The sequence below is a fragment of the Carcharhinus amblyrhynchos genome, chromosome 26 (assembly GCF_965287045.1).
Source record: "Carcharhinus amblyrhynchos chromosome 26, sCarAmb.v2.hapA, whole genome shotgun sequence".
In the NCBI taxonomy this organism is placed as follows: Eukaryota; Metazoa; Chordata; class Chondrichthyes; order Carcharhiniformes; family Carcharhinidae; genus Carcharhinus; species Carcharhinus amblyrhynchos.
Genome location: NC_137349.1, coordinates 40,615,326 through 40,632,687, shown reverse-complemented (window position 1 = coordinate 40,632,687; position 17,362 = coordinate 40,615,326). Strand labels below are relative to the sequence as shown.

The window sequence follows — 17,362 nt, the reverse complement described above, 5'->3', positions numbered from 1 at the left end:
TTCTACAAATTTGTGAAGAGTAAAAGGATGAGATGCGAAGGAATAGGACCTATAAAATGTGATGGTGGGAAAGTTTGTATAGAACCAGTAGAATCAATAGAGGTGCTCAATGAATACTTTGGTATTCACGGTGGAAAAAGATCTTGGTGGTTGTACTGCAGGCTTGCGGCGGGCTGAAAAGCTTGAGGGTGTGGACATTAAGAAAGAGGATGTGTTGGAGCTTTTGAATAGCATCAAAATAGATAAGTCGCTGGGACCGGATGGGATGTACCTCAGGTTTTTGTGGGAGGCGAGAGAAGAGATTGCAGAGCCTCTGGCAATGACCTTTGTGTCACTGATGGAGATGGGAGAGATTCCGGAGGATTGTGGATGTTGTTCCTATATTCAAGAAAGGGAATAGAGGTAGCCCAGGAAATTATCGACCGGTAAGTCTAACCTCAGTGGTTGGTAAGTTGATTGAAAAGATCCTGAGAGACAGGATTTATGAACAGTGGGTGGCATGCCTTATGAGGATAGGTTGAGAGCTCAATCTTTTCTCCTTAGACGAAGGATGAGAGGGGAGCTGATAGAGGTGTATAAGATGACGAGAGGTATTGACCAGGTGGACTCTTGGAGGCTTTTCCCCAGGGCTGAAATGGCTGCCACAAGAGGACACAGGTTTAAGGTGCTGGAGAGTAGGTGTAGAGGAGATGTCAGAGGTAAGTTTTCGCTCAGGGTGGTGGGTGAGTGGAATCGGCTGCCGTCGGTGGTGGTGGAGGCAAATTCGTTAGGGTCTTTTAAGAGACTTCTGGATGAGTACATGGGAATTAATAGGATTGAGGGTTATAGGTAAGCCTAGTAGGTAGAGGTAAGATCGGCGCAACTTGTGGGCCAAAGGGCCTGTTTGTGCTGTAGTTTTTCTATGATTCTCTGATTCTCAATTGATAAGAAATTGTGTACTGGAAAAATTAATGGAGCTAAAAATTGACATTGTCTGGATCTGACGGCCTGCATCCTAGAGTTTTAAGAGGTGGCTACAAAAATAGTGGATTCTTGGTTTTAATCTTCCAGAATTCCATAGATTTGTGTGCTGGAATTTGCACATTTAAATCCTTAAAGGAGGGGGAAAAAACTGAACTCTAACCCAGTTAGTCTGACAGTAATATGGAAAATGTTGGGATCCATTGGTCAGGGACATGCTAACAAGACCTTGTAGAAAATCAGACTTGGGTAGAGTTAACACTGATTCGGAAAGGGAAATTGTGTTTCTGAAATCTTCATTTTGAGGCTGTAATTTGCAGGGTAGATGAGGGCAAAACCAGTGGGTATGTAGTATTCTTCAATTTTTCAAAACATTTGATGACATTACACAGATGAGTTGCTATTGTAAAATTCAAGCTCATTGGATTGATGTTGATTGAGTATTGCAGAAAACAAGAATAAGAATAAACACTGATTCTCAGGTAGGCAGCCTGTGCTTAGAATACGGCAAGGATCAACATTGAGCCTCTGCTATTTACAATCTGTTATATTGACTTGGATGAAGGGACTGAGTGTAATGTATGTAGGTTGGCTGACTATGCAAGTTAGGTGGGAAACTAAACTGAGGTGGCTGCAAAGGGACATGGGTAATTGTGTGTGTGGCAGGGGGGAAATGTGGCAAATGGAGGACGAAGCTATTCACTTTGGTAAGAAAAATAGACAAATGTGTTTTTCATTGAATATGCAAGCCTGAGGAATCTCAAGCAGTTAATGAATCGCAAGCAGTTAACATGCAGGTAAGTCACTGGTAGTAGCTGTCCCTCAATTTGAGGATGACATTTACTCGGTTGTGAGTTTCTGCCATGGGTTTTCACGTGACTGAATAGGCCAATTCCCAACCCGCAGATCTTTTAACACATGGAGCAGGATAACCTACAAAATAGTGGAATCTGGAGAGCAGGATTTCCTTTTTTTTCTGCCTCCTGATCATTAAGATATTGCAACACAAGATGCAGCTTGATGGGCAAGTTGTTGCCATTATGAACAGTTGGTAACAGGTTATTCCCAATCATTGTCTATGTTGACACGTTTCAGGGAGAACTTCAAGTGCCCCAGAAGTGTTTTCTTTGCCCTCCACTGGAACACTGGTCATTGTTGTGAGACTTCTTACACTGGTCATTTGACAGTTGCAAAAAGAGGACCTGGTGGGAAGATGCTTTTCAGGCATTCAAAGTGTTTGGTCTAGCAATACCATTACAGCTTTTGTTACAAGAGGATTGGAGTACATGAGTAAAGAAGACTTGAGATCACAGTGGTGTATTATTTACAGTTCTGGTCTCCTGGCCTAAGAGGGAGTGCAACAAAGGTTCGGTGCACTCATTCCTGGGATAAGCAAATTATCTGAGAGATTGGCCAAACTTCATTCATGAGATGTTGCCCATCCCTAATAACCTATGTGTTTCTAGGTCTTTATTCATTGTTAAAGGTAGTACCTTTTCAAAAAATATGTTCCCCTCCCTGTAAATATTATTCTACCACTCCCATATCAAGTTTAGTGCAGGTTTAATAATCTGCCTCACCAATATGCCTCAGGGAACATTGTCCTCCTCCTTCTACAGTGGTTAGCAATGATGCCTCATAGCACCAGGGTCCTGCTTTCAATTCCAGCCTCAGATCACTGTGTGAAGTTCGCACTTTCTCCCTTTGTCTGCATGGGTTTCCTCAGGGTGCTCTGGTTTCCTCCCAAGGTCCAAAGATGTGCGGGTTAGGTTGATTGGCCATGTTAAAAATTGATCCTAGTATCAGCAGATTAGCAGGGTAAATATATGGGGTTATGTGACTAGGGCCTGGGCGAGTTTGTGGTTGGTACAGACATGATGGGCAGAATGGTCTTCTGCACTGTCACGGTTCTATGATATTGTCACAGGACTGTAATCTTATGAGCTCATTGGAGAAGTTGGGATCTGTACTCCAAAGTCTGATCTTCAATACCTAGCAGAAAGGAAAGTGGTTATAGTTGCCAAAGGCCAATCATCTCAGTCCCAGCACATTTCTGCAGGAGATCCTTGGGGTAATGTCCTCGGCCCAGTCATCTTCAGCTAGATTATCAATGACCTTCCCATTCTTCATCTGGTCAGAAGTGGCGATGTTTGGTGCTGAACACTGAAACTGAAAGAGCAAGACTTGGAAAACATTGAGGCTTGGGTAGCAAGTCTTACAAGTGCCAGGCAATGATCGTACCAATTAAGAGTAATCTTAATTGTGTATCTTTGATGTTCAATGGCATTACCATTGCTGAATCTTTCACCAGCAAGAGCCTGGGGGTTACCATTGAACATAAGCTGAACTGGACCAGACATATAAATACTGTGCCTACAGGAGCAGATAAGAGGCTGGGAATTCTGTAGCATAACTCACCACCTGATTCCCCAAAATAGAACATAGAACATTACAGCACAGTACAGGCCCTTCGGCCCTCGATGTTGCGCTGACCAGTGGAACTAATCTAATGACCCTCTAACCTAAACTATTCCAATGTTATCCATATGCCTATCCACTGACCATTTGAATGCCCTTAAAGTTGGCGAGTCCACAACTGCTGCAGGCAGGGCATTCCATGCCCTTACTACCCTCTGAGTAAAGAACCTACCTCTGACATCCGTCCTATAATTACCATCCCTTAATTTAAAGCTATGTCCCCTCGTGTTAGCCATCACCATCCGAGGAAAAAGGCTCTCACTATCCACCCTATCTAACCCTCTGATCATCTTGTATGTCTCAATTAGGTCACCTCTTAACCACCTTCTTTCTAACGAAAATAACCTCAAGTCCCTCAGCCTTTCCTCATAAGACTTTCCCACCATACCAGGCAACATCCTGGAAAACCTCCTCTGCACCCTTTCTAATGCCTCCACATCCTCCTTACAATGCGGTGACCAGAACTGTATGCAATACTCCAAGTGTGGCCGCACCAGAGTTTTGTACAGTTGCAACATGACCTCACGGCTCTGAAATTCAATCCCTCTACCAATAAAAGCTAACACACCGTATGCCTTCTTAACAACCTTATCAACCTGGGTGCCAACTGTCAGGGATCTATGCACATGTACACCGAGATATCTCTGCTCGTCGACACTACCAAGAGTCCTTCCATTAGCCCTATATTCTGTACTCCTGTTACTCTTTCCAAAGTGAATCACCTCACACTTTTCCACATTAAACTCCATTTGCCACCTCTCAGCCCAGCTCTGCAGCTTATCTATGTTCCTCTGCAAACTGCAACATCCATCCTCACTGTCTACAACTCCTCCGACTTTGGTGTCGTCAGCAAATTTACTAATCCAGCCTTCTACACCCTCATCTAGGTCATTTATAAAAATGACAAACAGCAGTGGCCCCAAAACAGATCCCTGAGGTAGACCACTTGTAACTGAACTCCAGGTTGAATATTTCCCACCAACTACCACCCTCTGTCTTCTATCAGCTAGCCAATGCCTGATCCAAACTGCTAAATCACCCTCAATCCCATGCATCTGCATTTTCTGCAGTAGCCTACCATGGGGAACCTTATCAAACGCTTTGCTAAAATCCATATCGACCACATCAACTGCCTTAACCCTTATCCACCTCTTTGGTCACCTTTTCAAAAAACTCTAAGGTTTGTGTGGCACGACCTACCCTTCACAAAACCGTGTTGACTATCCCTAATCAATTTATTTCTCTCTAGATGATTATAAATCCTATCCCTTATAATTCTTTCCAAAACTTTGCCCACAACAGAAGTAAGGCTCACCGGTCTGTAATTCCCAGGATGGTCTCTATTCCCCTTCTTGAACAAGGGGACAACATTTGCTATCCCCCAGTCTTCCGGCACTATTCCTGTAGCCAGTGACGACATGTGTTTTCCATCAACAGGCCAGGAGTTTGATGTAATACCGTTAACTGCCCTGGATAAGTGCAGTGCCAAGCAACGCTTGAGAGGCTGGAAACATTCCAAAACAAAGTTTTGCTTGATTAGTACCCCATTCAGCACCTTTAAATATTCTCCCCCTCCATCACTGACTACAATGTGTATGTTCTACAGGCTGCACTGCCCAATTTATCAAGGTAAAACCTGTGGCCTCTGCCACCAAAGAGGTTGAGGGCAGCAGATTAGTCTAATTACCACCTGTAGGTTCACCTCAAGCCACACATCAACCAACTCAAGAACAGCTATTTCCCTGGTGCCATCAGACTTTTGAATGGACATATAGTGGAGAGAAAGATTAGCTTAATATATATCTGTAACTGCAACACTGCACCCTCCTTTTCTTCTCCTCTATGTACTATATGAATGTATGTTTTTGTCTATATAGTGCACAAGAAACAATACTTTCATTGTATCACAATACATGTGACAGCAATAAATCATCCTAACTTGGAACTAGATCACTGTTTGCTGAGTCAAAAACCTGGAACTTCTTCCCTATCAGCATGAGAATGTACTTAAACCGACCGGACTGCATTGATTCAAGAAGATGGCCCACCATTACTTTTGCAAGAAGAATTGGTGACAGTAACAAATAGTGGCATTGCCAGCAATGCACATCCTGTGAACAAGTGGAAAAAATAATTGAAGTAGCAGCTGAAGTTCAGAAGAACATTAAACAGTGATGCAAGGCTTGTTCAAAAGGAAAAAAAAGCACTTCTGGAGTGTCCTTCATGACCTTGGGTGTTTTATAGTCATTGCAATGCATATAAAGTATTCATTGTTATAGTAACTATGATAGTTAATTCATCAAATGTAAGTTGCTAGTGGAGGTGCAATGCATTTTGTCTACATGGATTTGAAAAAGGTGCATGACAAAGTGCCATATAACAGGTTGGTTAACAAAGTTGAGGTTTGTGGAATAAGGCTCATAGTGGGCAGATTAATGGCAGGTAGAATTTAACATGTGTGAGGTGATTCAGTTTAGTTGAAAGAATGGGGAGAGGCAATATAGGCTTAGTGGCACAGTGGAAGGATGTGTGGACCTGGAGGCTCGTGCATTGATCTTTGAAGGTAGCAAGACATAGTGAGAAAGAAATTATTAAAACAGATGGGAACTTGGTCTTGATGAATGGGAGTACTGAGTACAAAGCAGTAAAGTTGAGGTTAAAGTGGTAGAATATTTTTAGCAGCAAGTAGTAATGACCAGGTGCTTGATGCCTATGAGTGTGGCAGATAACTAATAAATATGATGGGTAGTCGAGGTCACAGTCAGATCTTATGGAATGTTGCTTGTCACATTCTGCTAATTAGGGTATGGCCAATTATACCTATTCTCTGCTTCCTGCTGCTGAGCCAATTTCTTCACCAGGTTAATTATTTTACATTTGTTTCTTGGGTTTCAAGTTTAACTAACAGTGTCCAATGAGGGACTTTACCAAATGCTTTCTGGAAATCCTAGAAGGGACAAGTTTAAACCAGAAGGGATAGGTTTAAAGCAATTGTCAAAAGAACCAAATGAGATGTGAGATAAAACCTTTTTATACACCAAATGGTCATGATTTGAAGGCAGCTTCAGTCAAACATTTTTTTCAAATCCATTTTTTAAAATGAGGGAAATGGAACTAGCTAATTGCTTTTGCAGTGTGCTGGCATGGACTGAATGGCCTTTTGTGCTGTAACCATTCTTTGATTTTACAGGTTTCCTAGGCATAACCTACTATCTAATCAACTGATTAGTTTTCAATGTGTCTAACCTTGGGGCTGGGGGGAGGTGAAAGTGGGATTGGTGACATTTGCTCAGATAGAATGGAGGATGAGGGTCTCTGATTCCCATTATCCCTCAGAACATTGCTGAATTCCTTTAGAAGGAAACAAAACACGGACAAGCGATCGAACCATCAATTGGAAAAAAGGAAACACTTTTTCTGAGCACGTTGCAGCTGAGGATTTTCTGCCAGGCATCTGTAATTGTGAGACAGGATTTCCAAAAATGTGATTTGGGATGGGTGCCACTGACAAGGCCACCATTTATAGTATAGAAATCAAGGCTGCCACTTTTCAGCCCTGAAAAGTGTCCAGTCTACCTCATTACCCTGGAAGCTTAAAGTGTCTCAAAAGTTTGTGCAACAGGCGAAGTAGCAACACAAGTGATATTCTCTGATAACAGGATGCGGCTGTCAAGCCAAAGAGACATTCTGCCTACTGCACAAGTAAACAATGTGGTACGAGTCCTGCTGCGATGCCAAGTCTGTAGGCCGTATTTCCCAGTAACTGAGGAATTATATCAAACTGCATTTTCCTTTTGCTGTTTGCAACAGAGAAAGTACTGATCATGCTCAACCAGCTCATGCTCGCAAAACTCAGAACACAGTGTCCAACATTAATTATGTTTGTGATTGGACAATGCTTAACAATCTAAATTATGCTAAGAATTCCAATTTAATATCAGTTGGGCTTAAGTGTGGCTCATTTACCTGTGCTAGAAGCTACATATATTCACACACACGGCCCTGTCCTTTGCAAATGAAAATATCTCCACTCGTTATGCCTTTTTCAATTGAACAAAAGTGTGGGGAATAGCCATTATCTGGTTCACTGCACAATGTTTTGAACCAATCAGAGTTGACTTGTCTGATTGAATTTAAGCAAAAACTTGGCAGCTAACTGTTCCCTGATGCATTCTCCGTGGCAGAATTCACTTGCCAACGAATCAGCACCCTATTTTCATGCAATAAAAATTGTTGTTCTCTTTGAGATTTGGTATTCTTGTGTTTTGTCCTGATCAGTGCGGATGAAAAGCTGCAACATCATGTCTCCCTCTCTCAGCAATTCTCAAGTTCTGCACTACTAAGCAACTAAACAAAATGTAGTGGATATGCATATATGGGTTCTCAAATTGTTTGATAAGGTGCTACAGATTGATTGTCATTTATGATCTTAAAGGATACTGGGCATTAGAGGCAAGGAAGGAAAGCAGAGTGCAGGAATAAGATAATTTTTGTTAAGATTAGTGGGATGGGATTGTGACCCAAGGATCCATGCTGTAATTTCTTTTACTTTTATATGTACGATTTGGATATTGGCATTAGATAAATTTGACATTTGCTGATTAAATCAACTTGGGGGTCATGGCAAACTTTAGAAAAATACTGAAGATTTCAAAAAAATATGCATTTATATACCATTTGTGATGTGCTAAAGTGTTTTATAACCAATTAAGCATTTTTTAGAAGTATGATCACTTCTGTCCTCAGAAACTTGACCACTAATTTGCATCAGCCAGTCTTCACAATCATGATAACTAGATCATCTGTTTTTGGTGATATTGGGTGAGGAATGAATGTTGGTTGGGACATTAGGGAGAGCTTTCTTATCTTATTTTAAACTACTCTTTTATGGCGACATGCAAATGTTGACTCTGCTAATGTTTCATCAATATCAATACCTCTTACAGTACAGCACTCAGTACAACACTCCAATGCAGTATTAACATAAGTCATAGGAACCCACTTGAACCCACAACCTTCTGGTTCAAAGGTGAGAATGTGGCCACAGAGCTATTGCTGATATTGGCAAAGCAAAAAGTTAATTATCCAACTGAAAGGAGAGATTTCTTTAGAGTTGTGATAGCTCTAAAATGCTAATCCTGGCAATAAGCGTTTGGAGTAAACTTGTGCTTCTGATAGATTTATTAATCTAATATTGAGACATGGGGCTTCTGGGCTGACCAACATAATAAGAGTTAAACATTAAACCTTTTTTGTTATAAAAATGGGAAATGATGGAAACACTTAGGTCTGGCAACATCTATGGAGAGAGAAGTTAATATTTTGAATCAATATGACTTTTCCTTAGATCATTGTCTTCAGTCATACTGCCACTGTTTATTGCCCATTCTGATTTGGGAAAGTGATGCTGGGCCTTCTGATTAAATTACTGTAGTCCTTGTGGTGATGGTGCTTCTGTGATGGGATCAAGGGGGGAGTTTCCAGATTTTTGATTTTTACGGTCATGTTGTAACACCAATGTATGTGCAAGTCAGTACAGAGGGCGGGTCCACAGTCCAAAGGATGTACTGGTTAGGTGCATTGGCTGTGTTAATTTCTCCCTCAGTGTACCTGAACAGGCGCTGGAGTGTGGCCATTGGGGGATTTTAACAGTAACTTCATTGCACTGTTAATGTAAGCCAACTTATGACTAATAAATAAATAATACAGGTAGTGGCACATGAAGTCTTTGAAACCTCAATATGGGCTCTGCAACACTGGATAATTTAGTGGAAATACCAAGCAGGCCAGGCTGCAGAGAGAAACAGAATTAACATGTCAGTTTGAACTCGGTTGAGCATTCTCTGTCTTAACTGCAGATGCAGGAAATCTGAAATTAATTTGCTTCTGTACACCTTTTGGCCATCCTAAATTCATCCCTCAAGAGTGTGGTAACTAGGGGATTTCCACAGTAGCTTCAATGCAATGCGAATGTGGCACTAATAAATAAACAACAACAAAAAACAACTTGTTGCCTGTTTAATTTGGCTTTGTGTGCAGTATTACACCAATGATGGGCCTATGACAAGTGGACCCAGTAAGAAGTCTCACAACACCAGGTTAAAGTCCAGCAGGTTTAGTTGGGAGTAAAAGCCACTAGCTTTTAGAGCGCTGCTTCTTTGTCAGGTGTGGGGAAACTCCCCTGGTGTGGTGAGACTTTTGACTTTTTTTTAAAAACTTTATTCCAATCCAATCAAGTCAAATTAAAGCCAATTCAGAGTCCCAACAAGTTGAGACATTCCCGATCCAAGCTGACAAGACAGGGCTCTCACCTCCTGTCTTGGGCTTGACCTGCATGATCCAAGCTGTTTGGAGTCGGTGTAGCTCCACCTCCAAGGCTTGATCTAATTTGCATCTTAGCCCAAAGGCTGAGATGCCGCTTTAAAAAATTGCTTCAAATGAAGCTGAAATGTGACCTAGTGACTTCAACCAAGTGCAGCATGTCGATACCACACTTGATCATAGCCAAGAGTCTGAAAAGCGTGGAAATACCAAGCAGGCCAGGCTGCAGAGGGAAACAGAATTAACACGTCAGTTTGAACTCTGCTGACCATTCTCTGTCTTTATTTCAAATTTCCTGCATCTGCAGTTAATTTGCTTCTGTACGCCTTTTGGCCATCCTAAATTCATCCCTCAAGAGTGTGGTGACTAGGGGATTTCCACAGTAGCTTCAATGCAGTGCGAATGTAAGCCTATTTGTGGCACTAATAAATAAACAACAACAAAAAAAATTTGTTGCCTGTTGAATTTGGCTTTGTGTGCAGTATTACACCAGTGATGGGCCTATGACAAGTGGACCCAGTAAGAAGTCTCACAACAACAGGTTAAAGTCCAACAGGTTTATTTGGGAGTAAAAGCCACTCGCTTTCGGAGCGCTGCTCCTTTGTCAGGTGAGTGGGGAAACTCCCCTGCTGTTGTGAGACTTTGGACTGTGTTTACCTCAGTCCAACGCCGGCATCTCCACATCATGACAGGTGGACCCTCCAGTTCAGTCCCAATGCTTCATGGCAACCTTTGGCATCACGTGGTACGCCCAGTCCAACGCCGGCACCTCCACATCATCACGTGGTACAGCCAGCAGCTCCTCCTGCTCCTCCTCCCCCCCGCCAGCAGGCGCTGTAACGTCTGACGCTCCTAGCTCGCAAAGCGTCATTACGCGCTGCGTGCGGACGCTGCCGTGCGTGCGCCCTCGCCCACCGACCGACGCTGCCGTGCGTGCGCGCACTCGCTCGCTGGCCGACCGACGCTGCCGTGCGTGCGCGCTCACCCGCCGGCCGACGCTGTCGCGCGCGCGCGCGCGCTTGCGGGCTCCCCTCCCCCTTCCGCGGTCTGTGCGCGGCGGCTGCTCCGCGGGGAAGATGGCGGCGCTTGTGTCCCTCACTCAGGTACCGAGAGCGGGAGGGGGGATGGCGGGGAGTGGGGCAGGGTGGGGGGAGAGTCCAGAGAGCGGCACCCGCCCTCCGCCGAAACCCCGCAATCGCAGCCTTCGGAGCGGGCATCGAATGCGGGCACTTTGCTGTCAGTGAGCGGCTGATTGAGAGGCAGCTAGGCCGCGGCTGGGGAGAGCCGGGTTGCCTGGAGGCGAGGCGAGGGTAGGGGAGTGAGCGGCAGCCGGCTCCATCACCACCACCACCGCCACCACCTCCCCTGCTTCCTCTCCCGGCACGTCCCCTCAGCGGAGAGCTTGGGCTGTCCCAGGGCAGGGGGGTCTCCATCTGCAGCCAGACTGTTTATAGTCAGCCCGCTGTCTGGAGGCTCGGCCGCTCTCAGGGTCCACTCTCACTGCACCTCCTGTCAATGTTTCCGGTACAAGCCTGGCACTTCTCACATGCCTAGTTCTTCAGATGCCCCGAAAGGCGGATGTCCCAGCAAAATGTTAAAATTAAACGATTTGCCACCTTCATCTCAGATTGGGATGTTGATCGGGAGTTCTCCTGGTGTTGTGATTGTTTTATTTTCGTTCCAGTGAGCAATATAAGTTGCTAAATTGTATACCGTTATAAATCACTGTAGAACACCAGAAGGTTTTGTTTTTAGTTGACTCTTGTGGTATTTTCCTGAATTTGATAACTTGCTTAAGTACAGCTCCACAGACACTGCTTACTATTCAAACGTATCTGTAAGTGACCATTCTTCCATTTAGAAAACTGTACTGGTTAATGCTATTTGACAGTGGAAGGGGTTCACATCTGTGCCTGACATCCATATATTGAAAATCCACATAAAGTACAAACAACCGGCAGGGGTCACTGGATAATTGTGAGGATCAGGAAAACTGACTAATGTTTGCCCCCTCGCTTGCCTGAAGTAATTCTAGTAACTCCATCATTATGATTTAGGCTATCTCCGTTTTCTGGTCAGATAGCAGGCACACATGCCATTTTCTACAATCGTGAGGATGTAGGCATTGTTGAGAAAGTATTGCTAACAAGAAATGTTGGAAGATTTTTCATCTGGCTCAGGCTAGCAGCATGATGTGGTTTCAGGTGTACAATGTTGCATTTTGGCAGAGACCTAAAGATGGTTTAGTATTGCTACAAACTGTGCAAAGCAATATTATTTGGATTATGGCATGCTATAAGTGCATTGTACTGTACAAAGATTATTTGATCTTACTGATTCGAGAGATGGGAGCAGTCTTGTGCACGTGAATGTATTGTGTCACATTTTGATTTACAGGGTCCACAGTGTGGTTATAATTTTATATTGGTCATGATAGTACTTTATATAGATGTTCTATGTATAAGGTTTGAGACAGTTGATATATAAGAGGTTATAGAGGGCAGGTAATAAAATAATTTTTTTGGATCTTTGACTAAATATTGGTGTTCGATTAAAAACAAAAATGCTGGCAACTTCAGGTCAGGCAATATTTCTGCGGAGAGAAATAGAATTTTAGGGTAATGACCTTTTGAGTGCTTACAGCCTTTTCTGTTTTTCACATTTTTAACATTCACGCTATGTTGTTTTCCTATTAATGAAGGAGATTAATTTCTTCAGTGCTGGAGGCGACACTGGTACATAAAAGATTTTTGTGTTTTTTTTTCTCTCCACCTATTGAAGGAGATAATGTCAAAGGGATATTTTGTTTTTTAAGAACAAAGTATTGTGAACTGATTATTCATGTGAACAGTAGAGTTCTGAGGCCAACTGGTCAAAAACATATAGCAATCAATGGTGCTTTATCTCTCTTACCGTTTGTTCTTCATTCCATCGTCATATATGTTTTGTGACAGTGAATACTTCAGATCTGTTTCCATCTTTATCATTCTCTGATTTTGTAAGGCTCTCAGTTCTAAGATTTCTTTAAAATTGTTAGGGCTTGGCCCTTTATATATGTTCATGGTTATGGGACATTCTGAGTTCAGTGTACTTGATTCTGAGAACTGTCACTATGAGACTGGAATGGACTTTATCAGTACCTTGTGCACACACACTGCAGTGTTTACATTGTCATAAAAGGACTTTAGTGAATATCGGCTGCACTTCATAGCGATGTGTACACGCATCCCCTGTTTTTCCTCTCTGAATCTGTTCTCAAATATGAAATCTGAGATGGGATCATTTTTGTTAAAACTTTGACAACAGGTCAGAAAGTTTCAAAATTAAAACCTGATTAAATTGCAGCCAGCAATCCTGATGCGAAGGTAAGTTGTTAGCAGGAGGAGCAGTTTATTCCAGGATCATTTCACAGTATATATCTTGTAAATTCCTCTAGCGCAGAAATTTGTATACAGAAACAGGTTGAACTAGCAGTTTAGTGGCTTAACTCATGGCATTAGGAGTACTCATTGGAAGTTAACTGGATTTAGTATATAGCAGCAAATCAATGTGTACTTTAGTTACTACCTGCCACAATTAGTGAAACCTGTTATTTTTGAAAACTCAACTTTTTGATGGGTATTTGATATTTAGGAGTGTCAGACTTGGTTTCATACTGCTTACAAAAGAGGCAGCTTTTACGATAGTTTGTTTTGGAGACGGTAATTTATTTAAATGATTCATTTCAGATCTGCATCCCCCTGTGATATTGAAAATTCTGTTGTGATTGAAGTACAAGTGTTTGCCTTTCAGTGGCTGAGAAAATCCAGTAACATGGTACCAGGCTGTTGATCATGTATATATCTCTTGGCTCGCTCTCTCTCTCTCTCTCTCTCTCTCTCTCCCTCCCCCACATCATTTAATGGATCCATTATGATCTTTCATGTACTTTTCTGTACAAACACTAAATTGTATTTAATGTAGTGGATCTTATTAGTGTCATTGAATATTACATATGGGGCTGAGTGCCCATTTACAGGGAAAGAGGTGTTGTGAGTATGCAATCCTTAGCATAAAAATGGATAACAGAGGTAACGTGAGCAATACATTATTTCTTGAAATGTGCCTCATCTGTTTCTTTGTTTAGCTGCCTGGCTTTTGTACTTAAAATGTGAGAGGTGCAGAAAATCAAAGAAAGTAATCTGCATCTTTAGGGACTGCTTGGCAGTTAAAACATGCTTGTGGTGAGAGCTCAACAACTTCTAGTTCAGATGGTGCTGAACTTATCAAGATTGCAAATTCAGTTACATGACATATAAAAACATATCATTTTGTTGCTGAATTGATATGGAACTGCTACAAACCACAGAAGTTTGGGGCGACATGGTGGCACAGTGGTTAGCACTGCTGCTTCATAGCTCCAGGGTTTGATTCCTGGCTTGGGTCACTGTCTGTGTGGAGTTTGCACATTCTTTTCGTGTCTGCGTGGGTTTCCTTCAGGTGCTCCGGTTTCTTCCCACAGTCCAAAGATGTGTGGGTTAGGTTAATTGGCCATGCTAAAATTGCCCTTGGTGTCCTGAAATGCAGGGGTTGGAGTGATTGGTGGGTAAATGTGTAGGGATATGGGGGTGGGGTCTGAGTGGGATTGTGGTTGGTGCAGACTCGATGGGTCGAATGGCCTCTTTCAGTGCTGTAGCGATTCTATGATTTTAAGTTCATTTTACTGAGCTTTTGTGGCCTTCTGATTTGTTACCTACATGGTACAGTTGTGTTGAGTAATCTTTCTGCTTTGTGCGTAATTCAGGTTGAAATAATACCAAACAGGAATGGAAAGGAAACTGTAACTTGATATGACAGTTGCTCTGCTTTGGAGGGGAAGAAAAATTTACTTAGCAATTGGACCTTTCCCTGACTTTCTTATTCAACTGTTCTAAGAAGCATTTTCAATTATACTTTTGCCATACCTACGTGAAGTAAAATCCTAGCAGTATGAATGTCTACTAACTGTTCATGAAATGAGCAGGAGGTAGGTGACGTTTTAGAAATTTACTTTGTTGTGCAAATTGTACATTGAAAACATCTTCCAAATCCACGACTGCTACCGTCTAGATGGACAAGTGCAGCAGACGTATGGGAATGCCACTAGCTGTAAGTTCCCCTCTGAGTCACTCACCATCCTGACTTGGAAATATACTGGTTTTCCATCACTGTCACTAGGTCAAGATCCTGGAACTCCTTAACACCACTGTGGGGATATCCATACCACAGGGGCCACTGTGGGTCTAGATGGAAGGTTGCCACCACCACTTCAAGGGCAATTAGGGATCAGCAATAAATGCCGGCCTCGTCAGTGACATCCTCATCTCGTAAATTGAAGTTAAAAATTGTATATTTTCACATAAGGAGTCACCGACAGAGGGGAGGGAAAGAAAAGTGAGGGATATTTAAAGGGAGAGAATGAGAAACAGAGAGAAAGAGAGACTGAGAGGTGGTGATAGGATTAATGTAGTGAGAGGGTAACCAAACTCAGGAATGTGGAAGAGAATGCAAAGGCAGAGATGAGGGAATTTAAAGGGGAGGGAATGAAAATATAAGATCTACATTTCAAGTAAATAGTTGGAAACAAAACTTGTTGGTATATTTTGTTGTCAATGAGCATAGTCTGTCTTTACAGTCTCTCAGTGTACTATTGTTCAGTTCTTGACAGTTGGAAGGTAGCTGTCCATGCCTAATGGTTCAGACTGGCACTGGCAGAGGCCCAGCAGCAGGTTGATTAGTCACTAGTGTTTTTGTGAGGAAAGTAAATAACTGAAGTTGGAATATCATCATGTGATTTTTTTTTTCCCTCCCCTGCCTTTCCTGAATACGTTGAGTCATGTCAAGGTAACTATTGTCTATGACTCATATAAACTGGCTGTTTAGAGGTATCCCTGCTAAGCCTCATCCTATCTTTATTTGAAACAAATGCATGTACACCATAGTCATGGGGAGGTGATGGCCTAGTGGTATTATCACTAAACTATTAATCCAGAAATTCAGCTAATGTTCTGGGAACCTGGGTTCAAATTCCACCATGGCATTAATGGTGGAATTTGAATTCAATAAAAATATCTGGAATTAAAAGTCTACTAATGACCATGAAACCATTGTCGATCGTCGAAAAAACCCATCTAGTTCGCTAATGCCCTTTGGGGATGGAAGTCTGCCTACGTGTGACTCCAGAGCCACAGCAGTGCGGTTGACTCTCATCTATTCTCAAGTGGCCTAGCAAGCAAAGGGCAACTAGGGATACCAGCCAGCAACACCCAGGTTCCACAAAAAATAAACTTGATTGAAGTGAGAGTTTTTCTGTCCCTTGTTCAGTGGAAATCAGTCTGATGATTGACTGCTATGGATGAGGTTAGCTAACAGATTAGGAATTGGACTTGGACCTTCTTTGTCTCTGTACCATCACCAAGTCCCAGATTGATTTGTAGACTTTTGAAATTAAAAAGTTATTGAAACCCTTGACTTTCTTGTAGATTAAAATTCTATTTACTCCATCTTCAGTGTATTCAATAATCTAGTCTCCACTGTTCTCTGGAGTAGAGTTCCAAAGATTAGCCATCCTCTGAAAGAAAAAAACATTTTTCCCATCTCTGTCTTAAATGGGAGACATGATGTGGAGATGCCAGTGTTGGACTGGGGTAAACACAGTAAGATGTTTCACAACACCAGGTTAAAGTCCAACAGGTTTATTTGGTAGCACAAACCACAAGCTTTTGGAGCACAGCCCCTTCAGGTGAGTGGGAGCTGGAAGTAAATGGGAGACCCTTTGCTTCAAAATTGTGACCCCCCTAGTTCAAGGTTTCCCTGTGAGATGAAACGTTCTCTTAGCATCTATCCTAACAAACTCATTCAGAATCTTCTATGCTTTAAAAAGATTGTTTCCTATTCAGCTAAACTTCAATGTCTGCAGGCCTAACCTGCTCATCCTTTCTTTTATCCCAAGAATCAACCTAGTGAACCTTCTCTGAACCATCTCCAATGGTACATCCCTCTGTAAGTAAGCAGACCAACACTGTAACAGTGCTCTGGGTGTGGTCTCACCTGTATAGCTGTAGCAGGGCTTTGCTACTTTTATGCTCCATTGCCATAAAGGTTAATGTTCCATTTGTCTTCCTAATTATTTGAAACACCTACAAGTTAACTTCTTGTGCTTCCTATGTAAAGACACTCATATCCCTCTGTACCGCAGCAAACTGCAGATTCACTCCTTTTAATTATTCTCCTTTTCAATTCTTCCTGCCAAAGTGGACACTAACATACATCAGCTGCCAAATTTTTGTCTATATAATTAACCTATCTACATCATTTTGCAGATTCTTTGTGTCCTCATTAAAACTTGCTTTCTTTCATATATTTGTATTATGAGCAAATTTGGGTCAATACATTGTTCCTTCATCTAAGTCATTGATATAGATTGTAAATAGATCCCTATGGAACTCCACTGGTTATAGTTGGCCAGCTGAAAATGTCTCGCGTCTCCTGACTCTCTCCTGTTAATTAGTCAATCTGTTATCCATGATATCAACACCATGACTGATCTTGTATTGTAACCTTCTGTGTCAGCTTTTTGAATGCC

General features: G+C 42.2%; 1 protein-coding gene across 9 annotated transcripts in view; it reads left to right on the top strand.

The window, feature by feature from the left end:
* The first annotated feature begins 10,777 nt into the window (after positions 1-10,777).
* The window catches only part of eps15l1a (epidermal growth factor receptor pathway substrate 15-like 1a), a 380,478-nt gene continuing 373,893 nt past the window's right edge, over positions 10,778-17,362 (top strand). For all 9 annotated transcript variants that reach the window (XM_080212644.1, XM_080212650.1, XM_080212643.1 and 6 more), the window contains exon 1: positions 10,778-10,862. In XM_080212644.1, coding sequence (XP_080068770.1) covers positions 10,836-10,862 — 27 coding nt within the window. In that variant the 5' untranslated portion in view covers positions 10,778-10,835. The remainder of the gene's footprint in view (positions 10,863-17,362) is intronic.